General features: G+C 34.8%; 1 protein-coding gene and 1 pseudogene across 1 annotated transcript; both read right to left on the minus strand.

Moving 5' to 3' along the window:
• Nucleotides 1-284: 284 nt before the first annotated feature.
• LOC135719351 (uncharacterized) lies at nucleotides 285-11,745 on the minus strand (annotated as a pseudogene).
• A 2,091-nt stretch (nucleotides 11,746-13,836) lies between these two features.
• Nucleotides 13,837-17,556, minus strand: LOC135718964 (uncharacterized). The gene is made up of 4 exons (XM_065241394.2): nucleotides 17,271-17,556; nucleotides 16,672-17,084; nucleotides 16,478-16,542; nucleotides 13,837-16,023 (listed from the first exon to the last, which is right to left on the minus strand). Exons 1-4 carry the CDS (start codon nucleotides 17,449-17,451, stop codon nucleotides 15,741-15,743), a joined length of 942 nt encoding a protein of 313 aa, XP_065097466.1. The 5' UTR covers nucleotides 17,452-17,556; the 3' UTR covers nucleotides 13,837-15,740.
• Between the last annotated feature and the right edge of the window lie 1,685 nt (nucleotides 17,557-19,241).

The following is a 19,241-nucleotide window of genomic DNA, read 5'->3' on the forward strand; positions in this document are numbered from 1 at the left end:
GACCGTAAGAGAAAAAGACCAAAAGTAGATTGCTCAGCCCTGTAGAAATATGTAAAGTGGTTGCGTTACAATTAACCCCGCGTTAGTTTGTGCCCAGCTCACCCCTACCATATATTTTAAGGAATGTATGCAACCAAACTGATCAGACGCTCCACTGACATCCAAAGTAGAAAAAAATAATACCCTTCTATCATCTAACACTCAATACAAAAGAGGAGAAGAATATGATAAAATCATAGACAGCACCATTTTTAATTTATAAGACTGTGCACTAACATTTAAGTACAAAATTCACCTTTAAAAAATCAGTATAAAGGACTGTAAACTGCAGCAATGTTTGCTTGATCCCTGTAACACTAGTAAATAAAAAAATGACCAAAAAAATCTATTCATTTAAAAAAGAAATGTTTGATTGCCTTAAAAGCACATTCATAAATATTGTAAACTTCTGCACAAATACTTTTAACTTTATGGCAGCTACTATAGTTTTAATAAGGAATAATAAAGAATATTTTTTAAATAAAAATCAGTTTTCCAAACTATAGGTGTTAAGTAAAAAGTGCTGATGAAATAAACAGTATTGTATTGTTAAAATCTAAGCATACGTTGCTCACTGCACATGTGTTCAGAAAGTTAACCATGCACTTTAGAAAAGTGCATTGCATTCAAAGTCAGGAGGGAGGTGTCCTTGAACTTCTGACAACTTTGATGTTTCTAATGACATTATTGATAAATACACCACTATTAAAAAACAGCGTGCTGTAAAACAGCTTTAAATATTAACTTAACATTTCTAATTTAGTTTCTAATAGTAAAATATTACAGATGCGCCCTACAGCTTCACTGTCCTTGCAGAGGAAAAATAATGCATTTTTTAAAGTGCCTGTTTCTTGCACTCGAATCAATAAAAGTCTTTCCACAGTTCTGACAGATGTGAGGTCTTTCTCCGGTATGGATTCGGACATGTGTGTTAAGATGACTTGATTGTCTAAAGTTTTTACCACAAAAGCTGCAACGGTACGGTTTCTCTCCAGAGTGAATTCGAAGATGAATTTTCAACAGTCCTGATGAGCTGAATCTTCTGTGGCACACAACACAAAAATAATCTCCTGTACCGTACACGTTTCCGTGAATATCGTGAGGGGGGTGGTAATTTTCAGAAAGTTCCTCTTCGTGCTGAATGTTTTCCAAACAAATATCAGACAGGTTTGTCTTGGGCTCTACAAAAGAAGCACATTAACACTTTATGTTGTTCTACTGAAAGGAGAAATATCGTTTTTTTTTTTTGCCAATTTAATTGTTCAAGTTTATTGTGTATTAACTACTTTGTGTATACTTTGGTATGAATCAACTTTTGCATACAGAAGATAGTAGCATTTAAAGTGAACAGTTTAGCACATGTGCTTAAAAAAGTCTAGAATTTTTATGATATTATCCTACACTACAAAGGGAATATGGATTTTTTTCCAGAAAACTTCTTGCATAAAATAGATTCAAGCACTTTCAATGACCTGTATCTATGCATGTATATTTTCAAAAATTTCCTTAGAAATTGGATCTGGCACTTTAATGTTCTTACGTGTTTCATGATGTTGTTCTTTATCAAGTGTCTCTTCTTCAGTGTATCTCGTCTTCTTTAATTTGTGCATTCCCTCATTGTCAAAGATATTCCTTTGGTTTCCTTCCTGCTGTGTTTGCAGTTTACTTGTGGAAATAAGAAATACACATTACTTTAGCTTTTAGAGAAAACAGCATTGATGATCATGAAACAAAAGCATCTACATTTATACTTACACTCATTATTGATGGTTAAGTTTTAATGTGCCAAACAATTAGGCCTACTTATTAAAGGTGATTCTCACAAATCAAATGACAAATTCTATGTGGTTAAACTGAATATATGTAATATGCATATACATAGACAGTTTAAAATCTGAAAAGTGTCCCACAAAAAAATTGAAAGGCTGTATGCCAACATGCACCAGTGTTTACAACATAAAATAATACACATTCAACGTTAAAACAAACAACGTATAATGTAAAAATATTTTATTCCACTCATAACGATATGACATTTTTCACATTAGTCGATGCATTTCACTCACCCAAAAAGAACAAGCATACAGCATAGAAGTGCTTTATTAAATATTTATTTCAAAATTCATAACGATTCATAAAGTTTGGATAAGTCTTTAAATGAAATGGTAAGGAATTAATTATATTACTTATTATATTTATAATGTTAAAGGGTGTGTTTGTGTGTCACTGTTTCTATTATTAAGTTATTGATGTTAATATTAATACATCATTCATGCATTTTCTTTGAGAAACTTAAAAGGCATTATTAACACAGGTATATAGAACAGAAATAAATTGTTCATATTTCTTGTTTAACATTCTGAGCAGAAGAGGTGTCAGACATTGACACTGGTATCTCAGTAAAGTCCTCTTTAATGTTGTCGAAAACCTCATGATAAGTTTTCCTCCTCCTGTAAGCGGCAGAATTCTCCCTCCATTGTTTCTGTCGCCTCCTCAATTCTAAAGGATTGAGATCTTTAGCAAACTTCACTTTCCCCAGAGATTTTCGTCTCTGATATCTACAAAAATTAAGTGTAAATCAGTGTAAATGATTTATTTCCAATCTAAAGCTATTTTCCACATCGAGATCATATTTTACATATATACAATGCAATCAATTGCATGCCAACCTATAAAGCAGTGGTTGTCAAAGTGAGGTGAGCCAGGAGACTGAGTGTGCAAGAGCAAGTGTGCTTAAACACAAATTTGAGTGGATTTGATGATGGCTAAAATTAAATCTATTCCATAAATTGTATGGTTTTACTTGATATTTAGTGCAAACATCTGGCAACAATACTGATAAGTAGGATTAATAGAAAAGTGAACCAAGCATTGAAAGAAAAAACAAAAACCACCGTATATAACCCATGCATGGTCTCTTAAAGGGACGTTTTGGAATCCATTCAGCTGATCTCCCTGTCTGGCGCTAGCACTTTTAGCATAGCTTAGCACAATCCATTGAATCTGATTAGACCATTAGCATTGCATTGCGCTAAAAAGATAACCAAAGAGTTTCGATATTCTTCCTTTTTTTGACTCTTCTGTAGTAACACTGTGTACTAAGACTGACGGAAAATTAAAAGTTGTGATTTTCTAGGCCAATATGGCTAGGAACTATACTTTCATTCTGGCGTAATAATCAAGAACTTTCCTGCTGTAACATGGCTGCAGCAGGCGTAGTGATGTTACACACTGCCCGAAAATAGTCCCCTTGGTTACTTAATAGCTTTCAACTTTCTGTCGGTCTTAGTACACGATGGAACTACAGAGGAGTCAATTTTTAAATAGGAAAAATATTGAAACTCTTGGTTATTTTTTAGCGCAATGCTAATGGTCTAATCAGATTCACTGGATTGTTTTAAGCTAAAAGTGCTAGTGCCAGACCCAGAGATCAGCTGAATGGATTCCAAAACGGTAAAAATCAATCTTTAACTCTAGGGGAACTGGAAAATGAGCCCTTTTCAAAAAAAAGTGGAATGTCAATTTAAGTATAGCATAGTAGATGCACATGTGATTGCATTGATAAATGTATGTAACCTAGAGCAAGTCCTGAACTATACCTCTCTCTCTCCTTTCTCCTGTATGCCTCTCGAAGCTCAGGATTCCCATAAACTTTCTGCTTGTGCTTTAGGGATCTAGCTTTAGATGCAGCCTTCTTCTGGTCTTCTGTTGACAATCTAAACAACAAAAACATGTTCACCTTACAAACTATCATAAACTTTATCTATATTTTTAGACACAATATAGGACATAAGGCGGCTTCCATTGGGAGATAACCATAGGGGTTTGCACTCACTATTTTTCGCTGAAATCCTGCTCTCTTCTGTTGAAGGTATAGAAGAATGGTGGCAGACAAAACAACTGCCCTCAGACATTTTTTTACGTGTTTCTTTCATGTACTGACTGAATCCCTGTGAATGTGTGAGATTGTGCATTTGTGCCTATGGGGCTTGCTGAAAGTGTATGCCTACGCACAGCTTTAGATTTGCACACGTGATACATAACACATATTATTATATCATTTAGGTTTAAGATAAGTCCATAAAATGCTTGAATACACAATCAACATTGTTGTGCTTTTTGTAGTATTTAATTTTATGTCTGTTGAGAAGGATAATGTTACAGAAATACAAAAAAACTCTGGTCACTTCACAGAAGATAGAGATGTAGGCTATCTGAAGCAACAATATGAATCCAAAGAAGCAACTTGAAATTAAGAAAGACTCATAAGCAAAATCTGCAAATGGGTAACCATATAACAAATCATATGAAATGTATCATATTGTAAAATTAAAGGTCCATGAAATAATTGGACTGGATCCACCTGTTTAACATGGAAAACGAACTGCATACTGTGTGCGCTGACCCGAAACTTCATCCGGACTCATCCATAAGTTGGTGTTTCAAGAACTTTAATGCTTAGAGAGTTGGAATAGTGACTTTTGCCTGAAGTCAAATCTTATCTTTACAACTTCAATAAAAAAGTATGCAGAAGTCTCAAGAATACATTTTATATTCAAGTTAGAATGATTATGAAATGGAGCCCTTACCTGGGTAAGTAAGTTTCATCTGGTGAGTATAAAACCAGGACGCCAGGAAAAACACGCCATACACAATTGTGAACACGAGTTCCAGCAAGAAATGCTTAATTTTTGGATTATGGGATTGGGACGGATGCTACATTTCTCCTTGTTTAACCAGGTAAAATGTTCTTAGTTGTCCATGTACCAGTGGTGGCTGGTGACTGCTCATCCGAGGGGCGCAAATTCAAAATATGTATTTTGAGTGTCATGCGTGTTGCTTGTGTTTTCAAAATATGTGTTTGTTGCGTCATGTGAACCATGTGCATCAGGTCAAAATAAGTGCCTGTTGCACACGCGTCAAAACCGTTTATGATAAAAGAGACACTCAAGTTCACAATACACTCAAGACACTCCATTAACAGTAAACTCTGATTACGCATGAGATTATGTGAGTATCTGGCAAACGCAAGTGTCTCTTTTATCATAAACCTTTTAGACGCGTCTGCAGCAGGCACTTATTTTGACAAGACACGTGATGCACATAGCAGGGGCTCCAGTCTGCCACCAAATGGTCGCATTTTGCCACTGAATTTTACATCCAGTCGCACATGTACGACCAGTAAATTTGACCTTTTTTATGATGTGACACTGAATTTGAAACAGCACATTGTACTTTCTCCATCTATAATTAAAGTATTTATTAGTAATACAGTGGAAATTAGTAGAAATTTGAATATTTGTTTAGCATGTTGATTTACAGTGTGTGCCCCTAAATTTTCTAGTTGCACCCCTAAAATTTTCAGTTGGGGGCCACTGTGCTCCTAGTGAAAAAAGTTAGTCTGGAGCCCTGCATAGGATCACTCGACACGCAGAACACATAATTTGAAATTACAAACCACACACATGACGGGCTACATACATGTTGTGATGATCTTCGCATCGAGCGCCCTCAAAAAAGAAGTCACCGGCCGCCACTGCCATGTACTGAGTTCATCTTGAAAAGTAATTTTCAGTAAAATCTATGACGAATAGCCACCAACTGGTCTACTGCTTGTAGGCTATAGAGATGTTAACCAAAAAGTCTGTTTCGCCCGATAACTCATCATCTTGAATGTGCCACAGTTTAAACATTTTCAAACTACTGGTACTTGTTGTTGCCACTCTGAGGACCTGACCTTATTTACATCATAGCACAGACACAAACTTAAAGGGATAGTTCACCCAAAAATGTCATTATTCTGTCATTATTTACTCACTCTCATGTTTTTACAAACCTGTATAAATTTCATTTTTCTGATGAACACAGAGGAAGATATTTTGATACGTTTTTGTAACCAAGCCATTTGTGGACCCCATTTACTTCCATAGTATTTTTTTTCCTACTAGGGATGCATAATGATTAATCACGATTAATCTATAGCAGAATAAAAGTTTTTGTTTACATCATATATGTGTGTGAACTGTGTATAATAATTTTGTATAGATAAATGCACACACATGCATGTATATATTTAATTAATGTTTACATGTGTAAATACACATTTGTATATTTATGTATAATTTATTTTATATATAAATACTTAAATATATAAATATATATTTTTTCTTAAAATTATACATCCATGTGTGCATTTTTATATATACACATAATTATTATACACAGTTCACACACATATATGATGTAAACAAAAACTTTTATTCTGCTATAGATTAATCGCGATAATTCGTTATGCATCCCTATTTCCTACTATAGAAGTGAATGGGGTCCACGAACGGTTTGGTTACAAACATTTCTCAAAATATCTTCCTTTGTGTTAACAAATAAATTTATACATGTTTGTAACAACATCTAAGTGAGTAAATGATGACAGAATGTTCATTTTTGGGTGAACTATTCCTTTAATATATAACTATTTAAATGTGGCAAGGCCACTACATAGATATAAATCGATTCCAGGAATCCAGACAAATACATCAGTGCACATTTATGAAAATCAAGTCATAAAATTATTGTTTGTGAGAATCACCCAGCAGATTACATTTTATGTTTTTTTAAGAACCTCTTTAAGTTTTTATAACCCTGGATCTGTTTCTAATATAGGATGGTGGTAACCTGACCTTACATTGCCAACACTTCTAAACTATGACTATTATTTAATGCTGCACAGCTGATTTTCAGATTGGACCCTAAAGAATCTAAAAACTACCTCTCATTTATTTGGGCCAGTTCCATTCTTTGCTGCGTCAACATCTCTTGGTCTCTGAAGGGCAGCTGTAAAACAATGAGATAAATCAGTTATACACTCCTAGCTATAGGGGTCTTAATAAAATGTTATACTGTAGTATAAACAGTGGTAAACTAATAGATGACAATAATAATGCTGTACTTTGCATACAAACACTTACATTAAATTCCTGTATTGTATGTGCAGCAGAGTCCATGTGACCGATTTTTGTTTTGTTGCTGCTGGATGCGTCACTTTCTCCTGGATCATCTGAGCTGTGTCTTGTGAAGTGCTGTGCCTGACAGGTGCTTCCTGCTTCAGTATGAAGCCCAGGTTCATTCTTAATACGAGCATCTTGGTTATTAAAGGGAAAATCATTCTCACTGTTGTCCATCATTTGAGTTGCAATGTCTTTGCTGGCCATCTGATCATGGTCTGTGTTCATACATGGAAATAATGTTCTGGATTCATTACACACAGACCTCTGGACTCCATTCTCCTCCTGCTCTCTGTAAAGCTCTAGTTTCATCTGCACCTCTGTATCCTTCCCATCTTCTTCACATCTCCATTGCTCCTCTATGAATGTCTGACTGTCTCGAATTTCATTGGAGCAGGACTGTGTTTCTGTACCACAAAGAGCAACACTTTAAAAGTATGTGCATACATGTATACATTGTATATATCTTTTGAACAATAATTAATTAGATGCTTTAACCTAAAGCATGTTGTTCATTCAAGGTAAAAAAAAAATCATAGTCTTAAAGTGATGGTTAACCGAATTGTGTTTGTGTTTCATGTTGATCTAAACCTGTATGAATGTATTTTTTCTGATAAACACAAAATAAGCTATTTTGATAAATGATGGTAAGCACACAGCTGATTGGAACCATTGACTTCCATTGTAGAAACAACAAATACAATGAAATTCAATGGGTACCAACATCATTTATCACAATACTTCCATAATATTTCTTTTTCTACTATGGAAGTCAATGTTTAAGCAGCTGTGGGCTTACCATCACTTATCAAAATAAAAATAAAAAGTCATACAGGTTTAAACAACATGAGGCTGGGTAACTAATGACATAATTTTCATTTTTGGGTGATCAATGCCTTAAACAAGTCAATTATTATCAAGTAAATGTGAAGTAAATCAATAAAAACGTCAGTGTGAAAACATACAGCCATTTGGCTAATATACACACATGAATTACAATAAACGCTGCGTAAAATATAAGCTGAAATAAGATATAAAGAACAAATCGACTAACGTTATTGCTCTATGATGTCTTGGTATAATTTAAATATGTTACGTGATAATAATAGTGTGAACTACGAGTTTATAGAGCCAATTGTAATATTGAAAAGCTAAAGTAAAAGAGACTATGTCTTGACAACCTAACTGTGAGATTAAGATTAAACGGTTTAATGGACTAACCAGAGTCGATCTGAAGTCCAGCCTGCTGCAGTCTCCTCCTCAGCAGCTCAATCTCCTTTCTGGAGCGACAGATCTCCTCATTGTACTCTGAGAAGATATCTTCCACAGCCTTAAATATCTCCTGAGCAGCTAAAGTTAACCTGTCTGTCAGAAAAACGCTTAAAAGCTGCAGCTTTGACATTGTTTTATTATAAAACGTGAATAAGTCGTCTGCTACCCTGCTACTTGTACTTCCATAACAGATATTTTGTCTATTTTTCAATCGGCGTTGATTTCGCTGAGCTCGATGATAATCAGCGCCACCTTCTGCTCTGGATGTGCGCTACTATGGTAACGTCAGGCTCTCGGTTATAACAAATTGTGGCATTTGGTTACAATGTACTAACATAAAGACTAAGTATATGCTGTAGTTTCTTATAAATACTTTGGGATGACTCATCATGACGATTAGATTTGCAGCAATCAAATTAAATACTTATCTTTCAATAGTGTAATGTAGTGTAAAAGTATGTGTAGATTTTGCCCCAATTGTTGTTGAGATTATACTACAACAGGCCAAAATGACTCAAACACCAACTGTTAGTACACCCATGTATGTTATTTCTGACAAACATCTTTCAAGTTTAAGACAAATGTATAATACAAAGAATTGTGCTGTAATTACAGGACTTGGATGGATACTATTATATGAAATTGACCAAGCAAGGAGTACAAGCTATTGCACAATTAGACCATAGCCGGAAGTGTAATACATGTCAAATGCACCACAGGTTAGAATTAAAATATGGAATAGAAAAACTGCTTAACTCTCAATAATAAAACTTAACACATACAGTGAGACATACAGTTGAGACAGTCATAAATGTTTTTAAATATTGAATGTATTGTCTTTATCAACTGAAAATGGCTGGAGTCCAATCAAGTTTACAGGTCTACAAGTCAGAAGTGAATAAAATCAAATAAGATCAACAGTACTACTAGTTTCTCTTCTGGATTTTCCAGCTTTCAAAGTTCATAGGCTTTCTGTAGACAGATCCCTATGAGGAATCTTTATTGTTGTTTCAGTCCTCATGTAAGGAAGCTCTTGTGCTACTTTATAATATCAATAGAAAGCAGTTATTTTGTTCACAACATACATGTAACTGGCATCAGACCTGCATTTTATGACCTTGTTCACACTGTCAGTCCAAAACCGATTTTGGTGCATATTATCACAACTGTTCAGATCTGCTCTGTGTGTCCTGTCGTTTTCCGGATTATCTGCACTGTTTCTATGGCAATGACGTCACTAAAATCAGATTTGGATTGACAGTGTGAACAAGGTCTAAGTTACCATTTATTGAATGAGAGTTTTGAATCTGGTCAGATATGCTGTGTAAAGGTTAAAGCACCTTGCTACAATATTTAGCACTTTTTGGAAACCATGAAACATGATGTGACAATAAGCTGGTTGTTCTCTGAGGATCAGTAACCTCATAACAAGGAGTACAACGTCGGATAAGGTCCATTACAATGTCCGCAAACTTCTGTGCATCAGCCGGAATTTTTTCCACATTTTTGTCACTGCCAACTGTTTGCTGATTTAGCTCTAAAGCCTGTAGATCCAGCTGTATAAAATGAAGAGAAAATATTTGTTTGTGACGTGTAAGTTCCCTTTGAGTCTTGTTTCATTTTTCTCTCTGTCCATACACTTCTCTTTGACAATTTTTCCTATTACGTTTCTTCTCCCATCCTGTTTCTCTTTTCTTTATCCTTTCACACTTCTGTTTCTTTATACTCTCTTTGTGATGTTTTTATTAGGAGACATAGACTCTTTGTCAGTTTTACACTGTTGTAACTTCTTTTTGGCCTTTAATCGTCTGTCGATCACAATCACTTTTCCTATCAATTTCTATTGCTGCAGCAGATTTTCTTCTTCTATACTCTCTTAATCTTGCAGCCTCCGAAGCTTTGAACTCCGCAAATTTTACAGGGTCTTTTTTTAAGCGATCCCTCCAGGCGTGATAATATCTTGTGCTGGTGGCTTTCCGCTTGTCAGATTTTGACCCTTCATCCTGACAGACAGATGATTGACTAGAGTTTAAAAAAAAATATATATATATAAAACAAGAGATTAATGTCAGACAGTAAATAATTATAAGAAGTATATAGATATCCACATATATTTAATATGCATTATCAGCTTATCAGAGTAAAATATCTAATTTAATCTATCACCAAAAGTTATGAAAAAAGACCAGCCAAGAATAGATAATTTACCATATGAAGTGTTTTATAATGGATTGGTATTTATTCTCTTTAACATACAGTGTAGCGTTTCACTCAGTTCCCTGATTATTACGATAAAAATGCTTAGAAGTTACATGAACCTTAAAGTATCTAAAAAACTACCTCAGATGTATTTGGGCCAGTTCCATTCTTTGCTGCATCAACATCTCTTGGTTTCTGAAGGGCAGCTGTAAAACAATGAGATAAATCAGTTGTACATTCATGACTATAGGAGTCTTAATAAAATGCCAAACTGTAGTACAAACAGTGAGAAACTGATAAGACTATAATAATAATGATTTACTTTGCATACAAACACTTACATTAAATACTTGTGTCATATGTGCAGCAGAGTCAATGTGACTCGTCCATGGATCATCTGAGCTGTGTCTTCTGAAGTGCTGTGACTGACAGGTGCTTTCTGCTTCAGTATAAAGCCCAGGTTCATTCTTAATCTGAGCGTATTGGTAATTGAATGGAAAATCATTCTCACTGCTGTCTAATATTTGAGTTTCAATGTCTTTGCTGGCCATCTGATCATGGTTTGTGTCAATACATGGCGATAAAGTTGTTGATTCATTGCACACAGACGTCTGAGCTTCATTCTCCTCCTCCTCCTCCTCTGTGTAGACCTCTAGTTTTATTTGCACCTCTGTATCCTTCCTATCTTCTTCACACCTCCATCGCTCCTCTGATAATGTCATAGTGTCTCGAGTCTCATTGGAGCAGGACTGTGTTTCTGTAATGCAAAAAGCAAGAATTATGTGCATACATGTACAAATCTTCTAAAACAATAACTACTTAAAGTTATGCATTTAGGTGACTAACAAAATACACGTTTTTGATCCAAGTCTTTGATCTGGTGTTAGCTTTAAACGTTTTAATTTCCTTTACGAGTTTGAGATTAAATGGTTTATTGAACTAACCAGAGTCCAGCTGAAGTCCAGCCTGCCGCAGTCTCCTCCTCAGCAGCTCGATCTCCTTTCTGGAGCGAGAGATCTCCTCATTGTACTCTGAAAAGATATCTTCCACAGCCTTAAATATCTCCTGGGCAGCTAAAGCCAATCTGTCTGTCAGAAAAACGTTCAAAAACTGCAGCTTAGACATTGTTTTATTATAAAACATTGATTAACTCGTCTACTCCCGTTAATTTTACATGCATTTACAGATATTTTTGTCTACCGTTTTGTCGGCGTTGATTTTGCAGAGCTTGCTGATGATCAGCGCCACCTTCTGTTCGGGGTGTGCGCTGTACGGAAGGGATCACCCATCCCTAAAATCTGGCGTTTAAAACGTTTTGTTTGCCGAATCTCCTTATTATTGATGTATACCCCCTGAGGTTTTAAGTATTTTAATACATTTTTTTAAGTTACAGTTAAAGTTTAAAGTTAAATTAAGGTAAAACATTAATTTCTCATCCGCTTAAAATGTTTTAAGTTATTGCTATTAATACTATTGGACCTACATCAGGGCTGCGTTCAGCCCCGACAAAACGTTGCACAACGTTTATTAAACTGAAACGGTGATGCATTGAACACCCTGTTGTGATGACGCAAGAGTTGCAACTACGGTAGCTGAGAGGCCATTCTTTGTGTTATTTTTTAAATGTTTCTAAAGCCTGATGAAATCGTTATAAATGTGTGTTTAATACTGTAAAATACCCTCGATGTTACAATCACTGACCTTGCTGTCCAAAATGAAAGACAACATTCCAACTTGAACCCATTGAGAGAGCTGTCTCTTTACTATCGCGTGGTTTTAAACATCTTGCCGCTGATTGGGCTGACATTTCTGACACACCCACCAAACAAGAGAAAACGCTTCTAAAACCTGTTGCATTCCGTTGCACACCGTTTCCAGGAAACATGTCGTTCAACCCGGAAACCGTAGCAAAACGTTGCGCACCGGTGTGAGATTGAACATGCCCCTGGTAATGATCTTTAATCGCTACATAAAACGTATATGTCCATTTTGCACGAGTTCTTCTCAGTTGCTTGACATAATGGTCAAATGACATTCAGATTAAACACACGCACACACACACTTTTTTAATATGTATTTACAGTTTATAATTGAATTATAATTGATTATTTTTCATCCACTCACAAACCCCATTCCAGTTTGGGAAACACTGCCCTAAACACTCCGATAAATAACAGTTTGTTTTTCCTGTAGGAGTAACCATGTGTGTTTTTTAGTTTTGATAACCACCTACAGTGATCAATATAAAACCAAGGTTAATTTGTCGTAACCATGGTATATATATGGTATATATATATGGTATATATTATATATATATATGGTATATATTATATATATATATATATATATATATATATATATATATATATATATATATATATATATATATATATATATATATATATATATATATTTGTAATAAAACCATTTCTGTAAGGAAAATTCTGTTATATTTTGTTTGTTTATGGTATAGTTTGTTAGTTTTGCCAACAGGGCAAAGCCTATGGAAATGGAAAGTTTGATTTACGTTTTAATGATCTGTTTGCCCTTAATAAAACTAAAAACACATAATACACTTTTAATTATGTCTTACTCAAGTTATTTTTTTTTACATATTTCAATAAAAATCTTGCTTTTAATTTTGTAAAAAATGTGAAACCTGTTTGGACGGATCTGCTTTTACACTATTTTGGCCAGCTGGTGTCGCCAGCGTGTGTGATGTTTCGAACGCTTCGAAAAACTGAATCAATTTTCAAAGCAATTGCTTCAATTGATTCGAACCACATACACCCTTGGTTTATTTTTTGATTTTGCTTGTCTCGTTGGGTTTCATGTGTTGTTTAAACTTACTTTGTCTTGTGTTTGTTGGCGTCTGTCCAGTCGGTCTTTCGGCTATGTCTCTCCATCGGCCGGCCAAACTCGAGCGCCATCTTGTGGCCTGGCTAAATAGTGCCGGTGTTATCAAACGCATGCGCAAAGCAGCTGAAACCCGACGAGTCCATTTTATGGTTTAAAGGGGTATCACGGAAATGTTTATAATTATTATATGTTTATTTAGTTATTTTTGTATATATTTATGGTTGAATTATATTTTATATTATTTCTTGGGATGTGTGTATTTGTCTTTAATGTTTATATGCTTTGCTTCTCCAGACTACAAATGTTTGCAACAGTGGTTTAGCTGTGGGAGGAGCTAGGGCTATAAAACCTGGCAGGCGATCGTGTAGTTGTGGTGTTTTTGTCTGTGACTGTCTTAACCTCCAGCATTGTAAATAAATACCACCTAACTTTTACACCTGCGAGAAGTGCCATAATTTTTTCCCTGTTTTTTTTCCTCCCTCCCCTTCGGGTACGAACCCGGTTTAATTATAAATTTTGGCAAAAGCCTGCTGTCTCACATTGATACAATCAGTCAAAATGAAACCAAAGGCTGAATTAAACACAACTTTAACTCAAATGTAAATTACAATTCATTGTACTGAAATTACACATGAATGGGAAAAGGGTAGAAATATAACTGTTAGTGTTATAGTACAATTCTAAGCACATTATCATATAAAATTGATCAAAAAAGGAGTACAAGCTATTGTACAATTGAACCATAGCCTGAATTATCTGACAACTAATACACATCAGATGCACTACAAGGTAGAATTAAAATCTGAAATAGAAAAACTATGAAATTAACAAAACTCTTCATAGTAAAACTCAACACAAGTAACTACTGAGAGTGTCAGTTGTGAAATGTCACTTATGGAAATTTAGTTCTTCGTATAATTAATTATGTTTGATATAAACTAATATGCATTTTTTTATATCCTTGTTTTTCTAATTCTTCTCTTTTCTCAACTTCTCTTTATTATATGAGAATGTATAGGGTCCAGTCAAGTTTATCAGGTCAATAAAATGTGTGAACTGCATCCACTAGTTCAACATCAAGAGTATTGGGCCAAGAAGAAAACTGTTGTTTCTGCACCGCTTCAGAAACTTCCAAAGTCTGCTATCAGTTGGTGTTGAAATTTGACCAAAAACAACTTGGGTGGATGGACTGTACAAGATGACAAAATCTCTGAGAATCTTCTATCAAAATAAAATAAAGTTAGATCAAAAGTACTAGTAGGACTAAAGGGCCCAGTTTCTCTTCCAGCTTTCAAAATTCATCGACTTTTTATTGACAGATCTACATGAAGAATCTTAATTGTTGTTTCAGTCCTCATGTACGAAAGCTCTCGTGCTACTTTTAAAGGTGACACAGAATGATTGAAAGGAGTACTTATCCTTGTTCTGTGATGTGACATTTAGACAAAAAAAATTTTGTTTGGGTCTGTAATGCCTTAGAAGCTTCCTAAAAACATCTCTCAGATAGTTCTATTAGGGTGGGGGATTTTAAACATGTGGTTTTGCACCTATTTGGCTCCCCCTACTGGCTTAACTTGCAATCTAATTACTGATTGGCTGACTTTGCTGCCACTAAAATAATGTAGCCAATTATTTTAAAGTGGAGGGGCAGTGAGATGCCTGTGATGTCATAAGCATCAGTTTTTCAGATTGGGCTGTTTTCTGGCTGACATTTCTAAAAGAGGAATTACTATGAGACTGAGATGTTTAGCACTTTTTGTATGTTTGTGAATGTGGGTAGACTACCATTATTCAACAAAGACAAGGTAAAAATGGTTTTTCATTCTCTGTCCCCTTTAAATATTGATAGAAAGCAGAAACTTGTTACAACATCCATGTATGTGGCATCAGACCTGCCTTTTGTTAGTAACCATTCATTGGATGAGAGCTTGATTTTGAATTTGGTGAGATATGCTATACAAAGGTAAAAGCACCTTGCTACAATATGTTGCACTCTGTACTGTTTGGCAACCATCAAACGAATGACAATCAGCTGCGTGCTCTCCAAGAATGCAGTATCATCCTTCTCCAGAGATTTAGTCATGGTTTGTCTTGAGATGGATAGTTTTCAAATTTGCTTGAGGAGTACAGTGATGGATAAAGTCCATTAAAATGTCTGCAAACTGTTGTGCATCAGCTGGATTTTTCCTCATCTGTATCACAGCCATCCATTTTGCAGATTTAGTTCTAAAGCCTGTAGATCCAGTTGAGTAAATTGAGTAGAGAGACAATATTTGTTTGTGACGTGTCGGTCCTTTTTTTCTTTTACAAAGTAGTCTCTCTTTTCTTTATCCTATTATACTCTTGTTACTTTTTCGTTGTTAAGACTTAATTAGGAGGCTTAGGCTCTTTATCAGCTTTACACTGTTGTAACTTCTTTCTGGCTCTAAATCTTCTCTGGTTCTCACAGTTCTGTTTCCTAAACATTTCTAGAGAAGTAGCAGACATTCTTCTTCTGTACTCTCTTAATCTTGCAGCTTCAGAAGCTTTGAAGTCAGCATATTTTACAGGATCATTTTTCAAGCGATCCCTCCAGACACGGTAAGATCTTGCTTTGATGGTTTTCAGTTTGTCCGATTTTGAGACTTCATTATGACAGACAGATGACTGACTGGAAGTTTTCGATAGAATAGAATATAAAAGAAAATAAATAAGAGATTAATTTAAGGAAGTAAGAAATTATAAAAATATATATTATCTACATGTAATACATGAAGAGCTCAGATGCAAAACCCTCAAAGTGCATCTGACATTTTTTTTAATCAGACTCTTAATGGATTCTGTCAACAAACTGGTATTTCTGAATGGCCTGAGGCCAAGATTAAGCAGATCTGAAGAAAGATTATTTGCTGAATGTATAATATGAGCTGTACAAAGATTAAGTGCATGCATTGAAAAAAGAAAGGTATGTATTAATTTGTCTATGTTGAGGTAAGAACATTGTAAAATATTGAAAAACGGTGGTGTTTTCCTTTAACATCTAGTACAGTGCAGTATTTCACTCAGTTCCCTGATCATTAAGATTTAAAGATTAAAAAAAGTTACATGAAACCTCATAAAAATACCTCTTCCTTTTTTGGGCCAATTCCATTCTTTGCTGCTTCAACATCTGTTGGTTTCTGAAGGGAAGCTGGAAAACAATGAGATAAACTCACTCAGGCATCAGGCAAAAATACACTTAATAAATTGTCTATTGTAAAAGCAGTGAGAAAGTGAAGGACTACAATGATAAAGCCTTACTCTGCATACAAAGACTTACATTAAACTCTTGTGTTGTATGTGCAAAAGTGGATGCACCACTCCCCCCTGGATCATCTGAGCTGTGTCTTGTGAAGTGCTGCGTCCTATTGGTACTACCCTCTTCAGTATAAAGCCCAGGTTCATTCGTAATCTGAGCGTATTGGTTATTGAAGGGAAAATCATTCTCACTGTTGTCCATCATTGGACTTTCAATATTTTTGCTGGCCATCTGATCATGGTCTGTGCTCATACATGGCGATAATAAAGTTCTCAGTTCATTACACACTGACATCTGGACGTCATTTTCTTCCTGCTGTGTGTACACCTCCAGTTTCACATGCACCTTTGTATCTTTCTCATTTTGTTCACATCTCCATTGCTCCTCTGTACATGCATTCATATCTTGAGCCTCATTGGAGCAGAACTGTGTTTCTAAATTGCAAAGAAAATCGCTTCAGAATTATGAGCATTTATCTAAACAATACGGGAGATTATTTATTTAAAGTGAAATTTACAGTACAAGTTTTTCAGTTTTAAATATATCAAACCCATGATCTTGTTGTTTTAGCTTAGCGTTTTAATTACCCAGTGTCTGATTAAATGGTTTAATGGACTAACCAGAGTCGATCTGAAGTCCAGCCTGCTGCAGTCTCCTCCTCAGCAACTCAATCTCATTTCTGGAGCGACAGATTTCCTCATTGTACTCCGAGAAGATATCTTCCACAGCCTTAAATATCTCCTGGGCAGCTAAAGTTAATCTGTCTGTCAGAAAAACGCTCAAATCCTGCAGTTTAGACATTGTTTTATTACTAAAATGTGACTGATGGGGACACTGTTACCTTTATATCCATAACAGTGATTTTTCGACTGTTTGTCGGGGTTTGTCTCGTTGACCTTGATGATAAACAGCGCCACCTTCTGTTCTGGAGGTGCGCGTGCGCTCCCCGGAAGTTCTTTTTCATTGGGTTTACCCAAAGTTGCATTACTGCCACCTTTTGTTCTAACTTTTCCTTACACTTCACTCTCTTGTCCATTCCGGTTTCTTTTAAGAATTCAAATAAATACTTACTGCCACTTGTTGTAAAATGTCACTAATGGGAAGTCTTAACTTCCACAAACAATGTTGTCATGAGTTTACTTTTTAATCATACCACAAAAGCACATTTAAATCAATGATCTATAACACAGATCTAGTGTAAACTAAAGATTAATTTTATATGAAAATTTCATCATAAAATCACATACACATCATGTTGCTTATATTGTATATGTATTGTATATATACATACATACATATATGTACGGGGAGAATCTCAATCCGTGCATTTCTCCACAAAGGTTTTGAATTATGCGATTTATTAAAAAAGGAGTGAGAGGATGTTAACCATTATAGGCACACACGGCGGACACATTTTGATGTTTAATATTATTATATTATAATATTATTTCAAAATCCCCATTGAATCAATAGTCCATCAATGGTCTCAACTGTATCTACTTTAAAGGCGGGGTGTAGGGGCGTGTTTTTTATTTAGGGGATTTCAAATGTCAACATTGGCTTAAAACAACTTTAACACAGAACAGAACATCCCAATAGTTGAAGAGAAGATTTTCAATTATCCCAACATCCAACAGCTACTGATATTTGTGAAATGTGATTTATAGGAAAGGTTTTGAACGTAAAACAATGGCAAACTATTTTAATTTGAATTTCTAATGCTTTAAACACAGTTAGTAGTCTAAAAATATTAATTTGTTGCACCACCTGCCATTTGCAAGAAACCAAAACATAAATTCATATTTTTTATAAAAAAATGCTAAAAAGTATTTACACTATATAGGTTTTATAGAACAAAGTGACACATTTTATGTGCAAAGTAATTTTTTAAGTAAATAATGTCCCTGGACACAAAAATGACCCACTTATTATCATTATTAAAGTTGTTATTATAATTCAAACATAATTATACAGATATACAAAGAAAACAATTAGGTAAAGAACATATACAATATAACACAATATTAATGTATTTTCCACTGATCCATTCAATGCATTATATCAGCATCACAGTCATATGTGTCATTACAAATCTTATTTTAATTGGACAAAACCTAAAAGCCAATGAAAAAAACATTACACTTAGATTTCTTTAGAGCATATATATTATAATATAACATAATATTACACATTATGATTAGATAAAGCCTTATAGGAGTCCTACCCGTCGCAACATTCCCTGCTCTGCCTTCTTATTTAAAGCATTTTAAATCAAAAGTAAAAACGTAAATACAGTTCCCAACAAAATTACTGGTGTGATTATTTGGTGTAAAACATGTTGAAGATTAGCACACAGCTGTCAATTCATTAAATAATACAATATTTCCTCAAAAAAGGGTTTATTCAGCTTACCAACGCTTTTTTTACAATGTGCTTTAGGGATTTAGGTTTCACTGTGACCTTCTTTAGCTCTGATCTGACAAACGTTTGTTGTCGGTTGGCATTTCTGTCTTGTTTCTTTTTGTCCTTTTTTGAGATGCACAAAATCATCTTTCACCATTTGTTTTTATTTTACCATTTTCTCCCTTTCA

Source organism: Paramisgurnus dabryanus, chromosome 14 (assembly GCF_030506205.2).
Source record: "Paramisgurnus dabryanus chromosome 14, PD_genome_1.1, whole genome shotgun sequence".
Classification (NCBI taxonomy): Eukaryota; Metazoa; Chordata; class Actinopteri; order Cypriniformes; family Cobitidae; genus Paramisgurnus; species Paramisgurnus dabryanus.

What these genes read in the sequence shown, in the direction of transcription:
- LOC135718964 (XM_065241394.2), bottom strand. Translation starts at nt 17,451, where the DNA reads ATGTCTAAACTGCAGGATTTGAGCGTTTTTCTGACAGACAGATTAACT. An exon ending in TGGACTTCAGATCGACTCTG is followed by an intron (nt 17,085 to 17,270) that starts GTTAGTCCATTA and finishes TTTGCAATTTAG; the next exon opens with AAACACAGTTCTGCTCCAAT. An exon ending in TTGGCCCAAAAAAGGAAGAG is followed by an intron (nt 16,024 to 16,477) that starts GTATTTTTATGA and finishes GAAAACTTCCAG; the next exon opens with TCAGTCATCTGTCTGTCATA.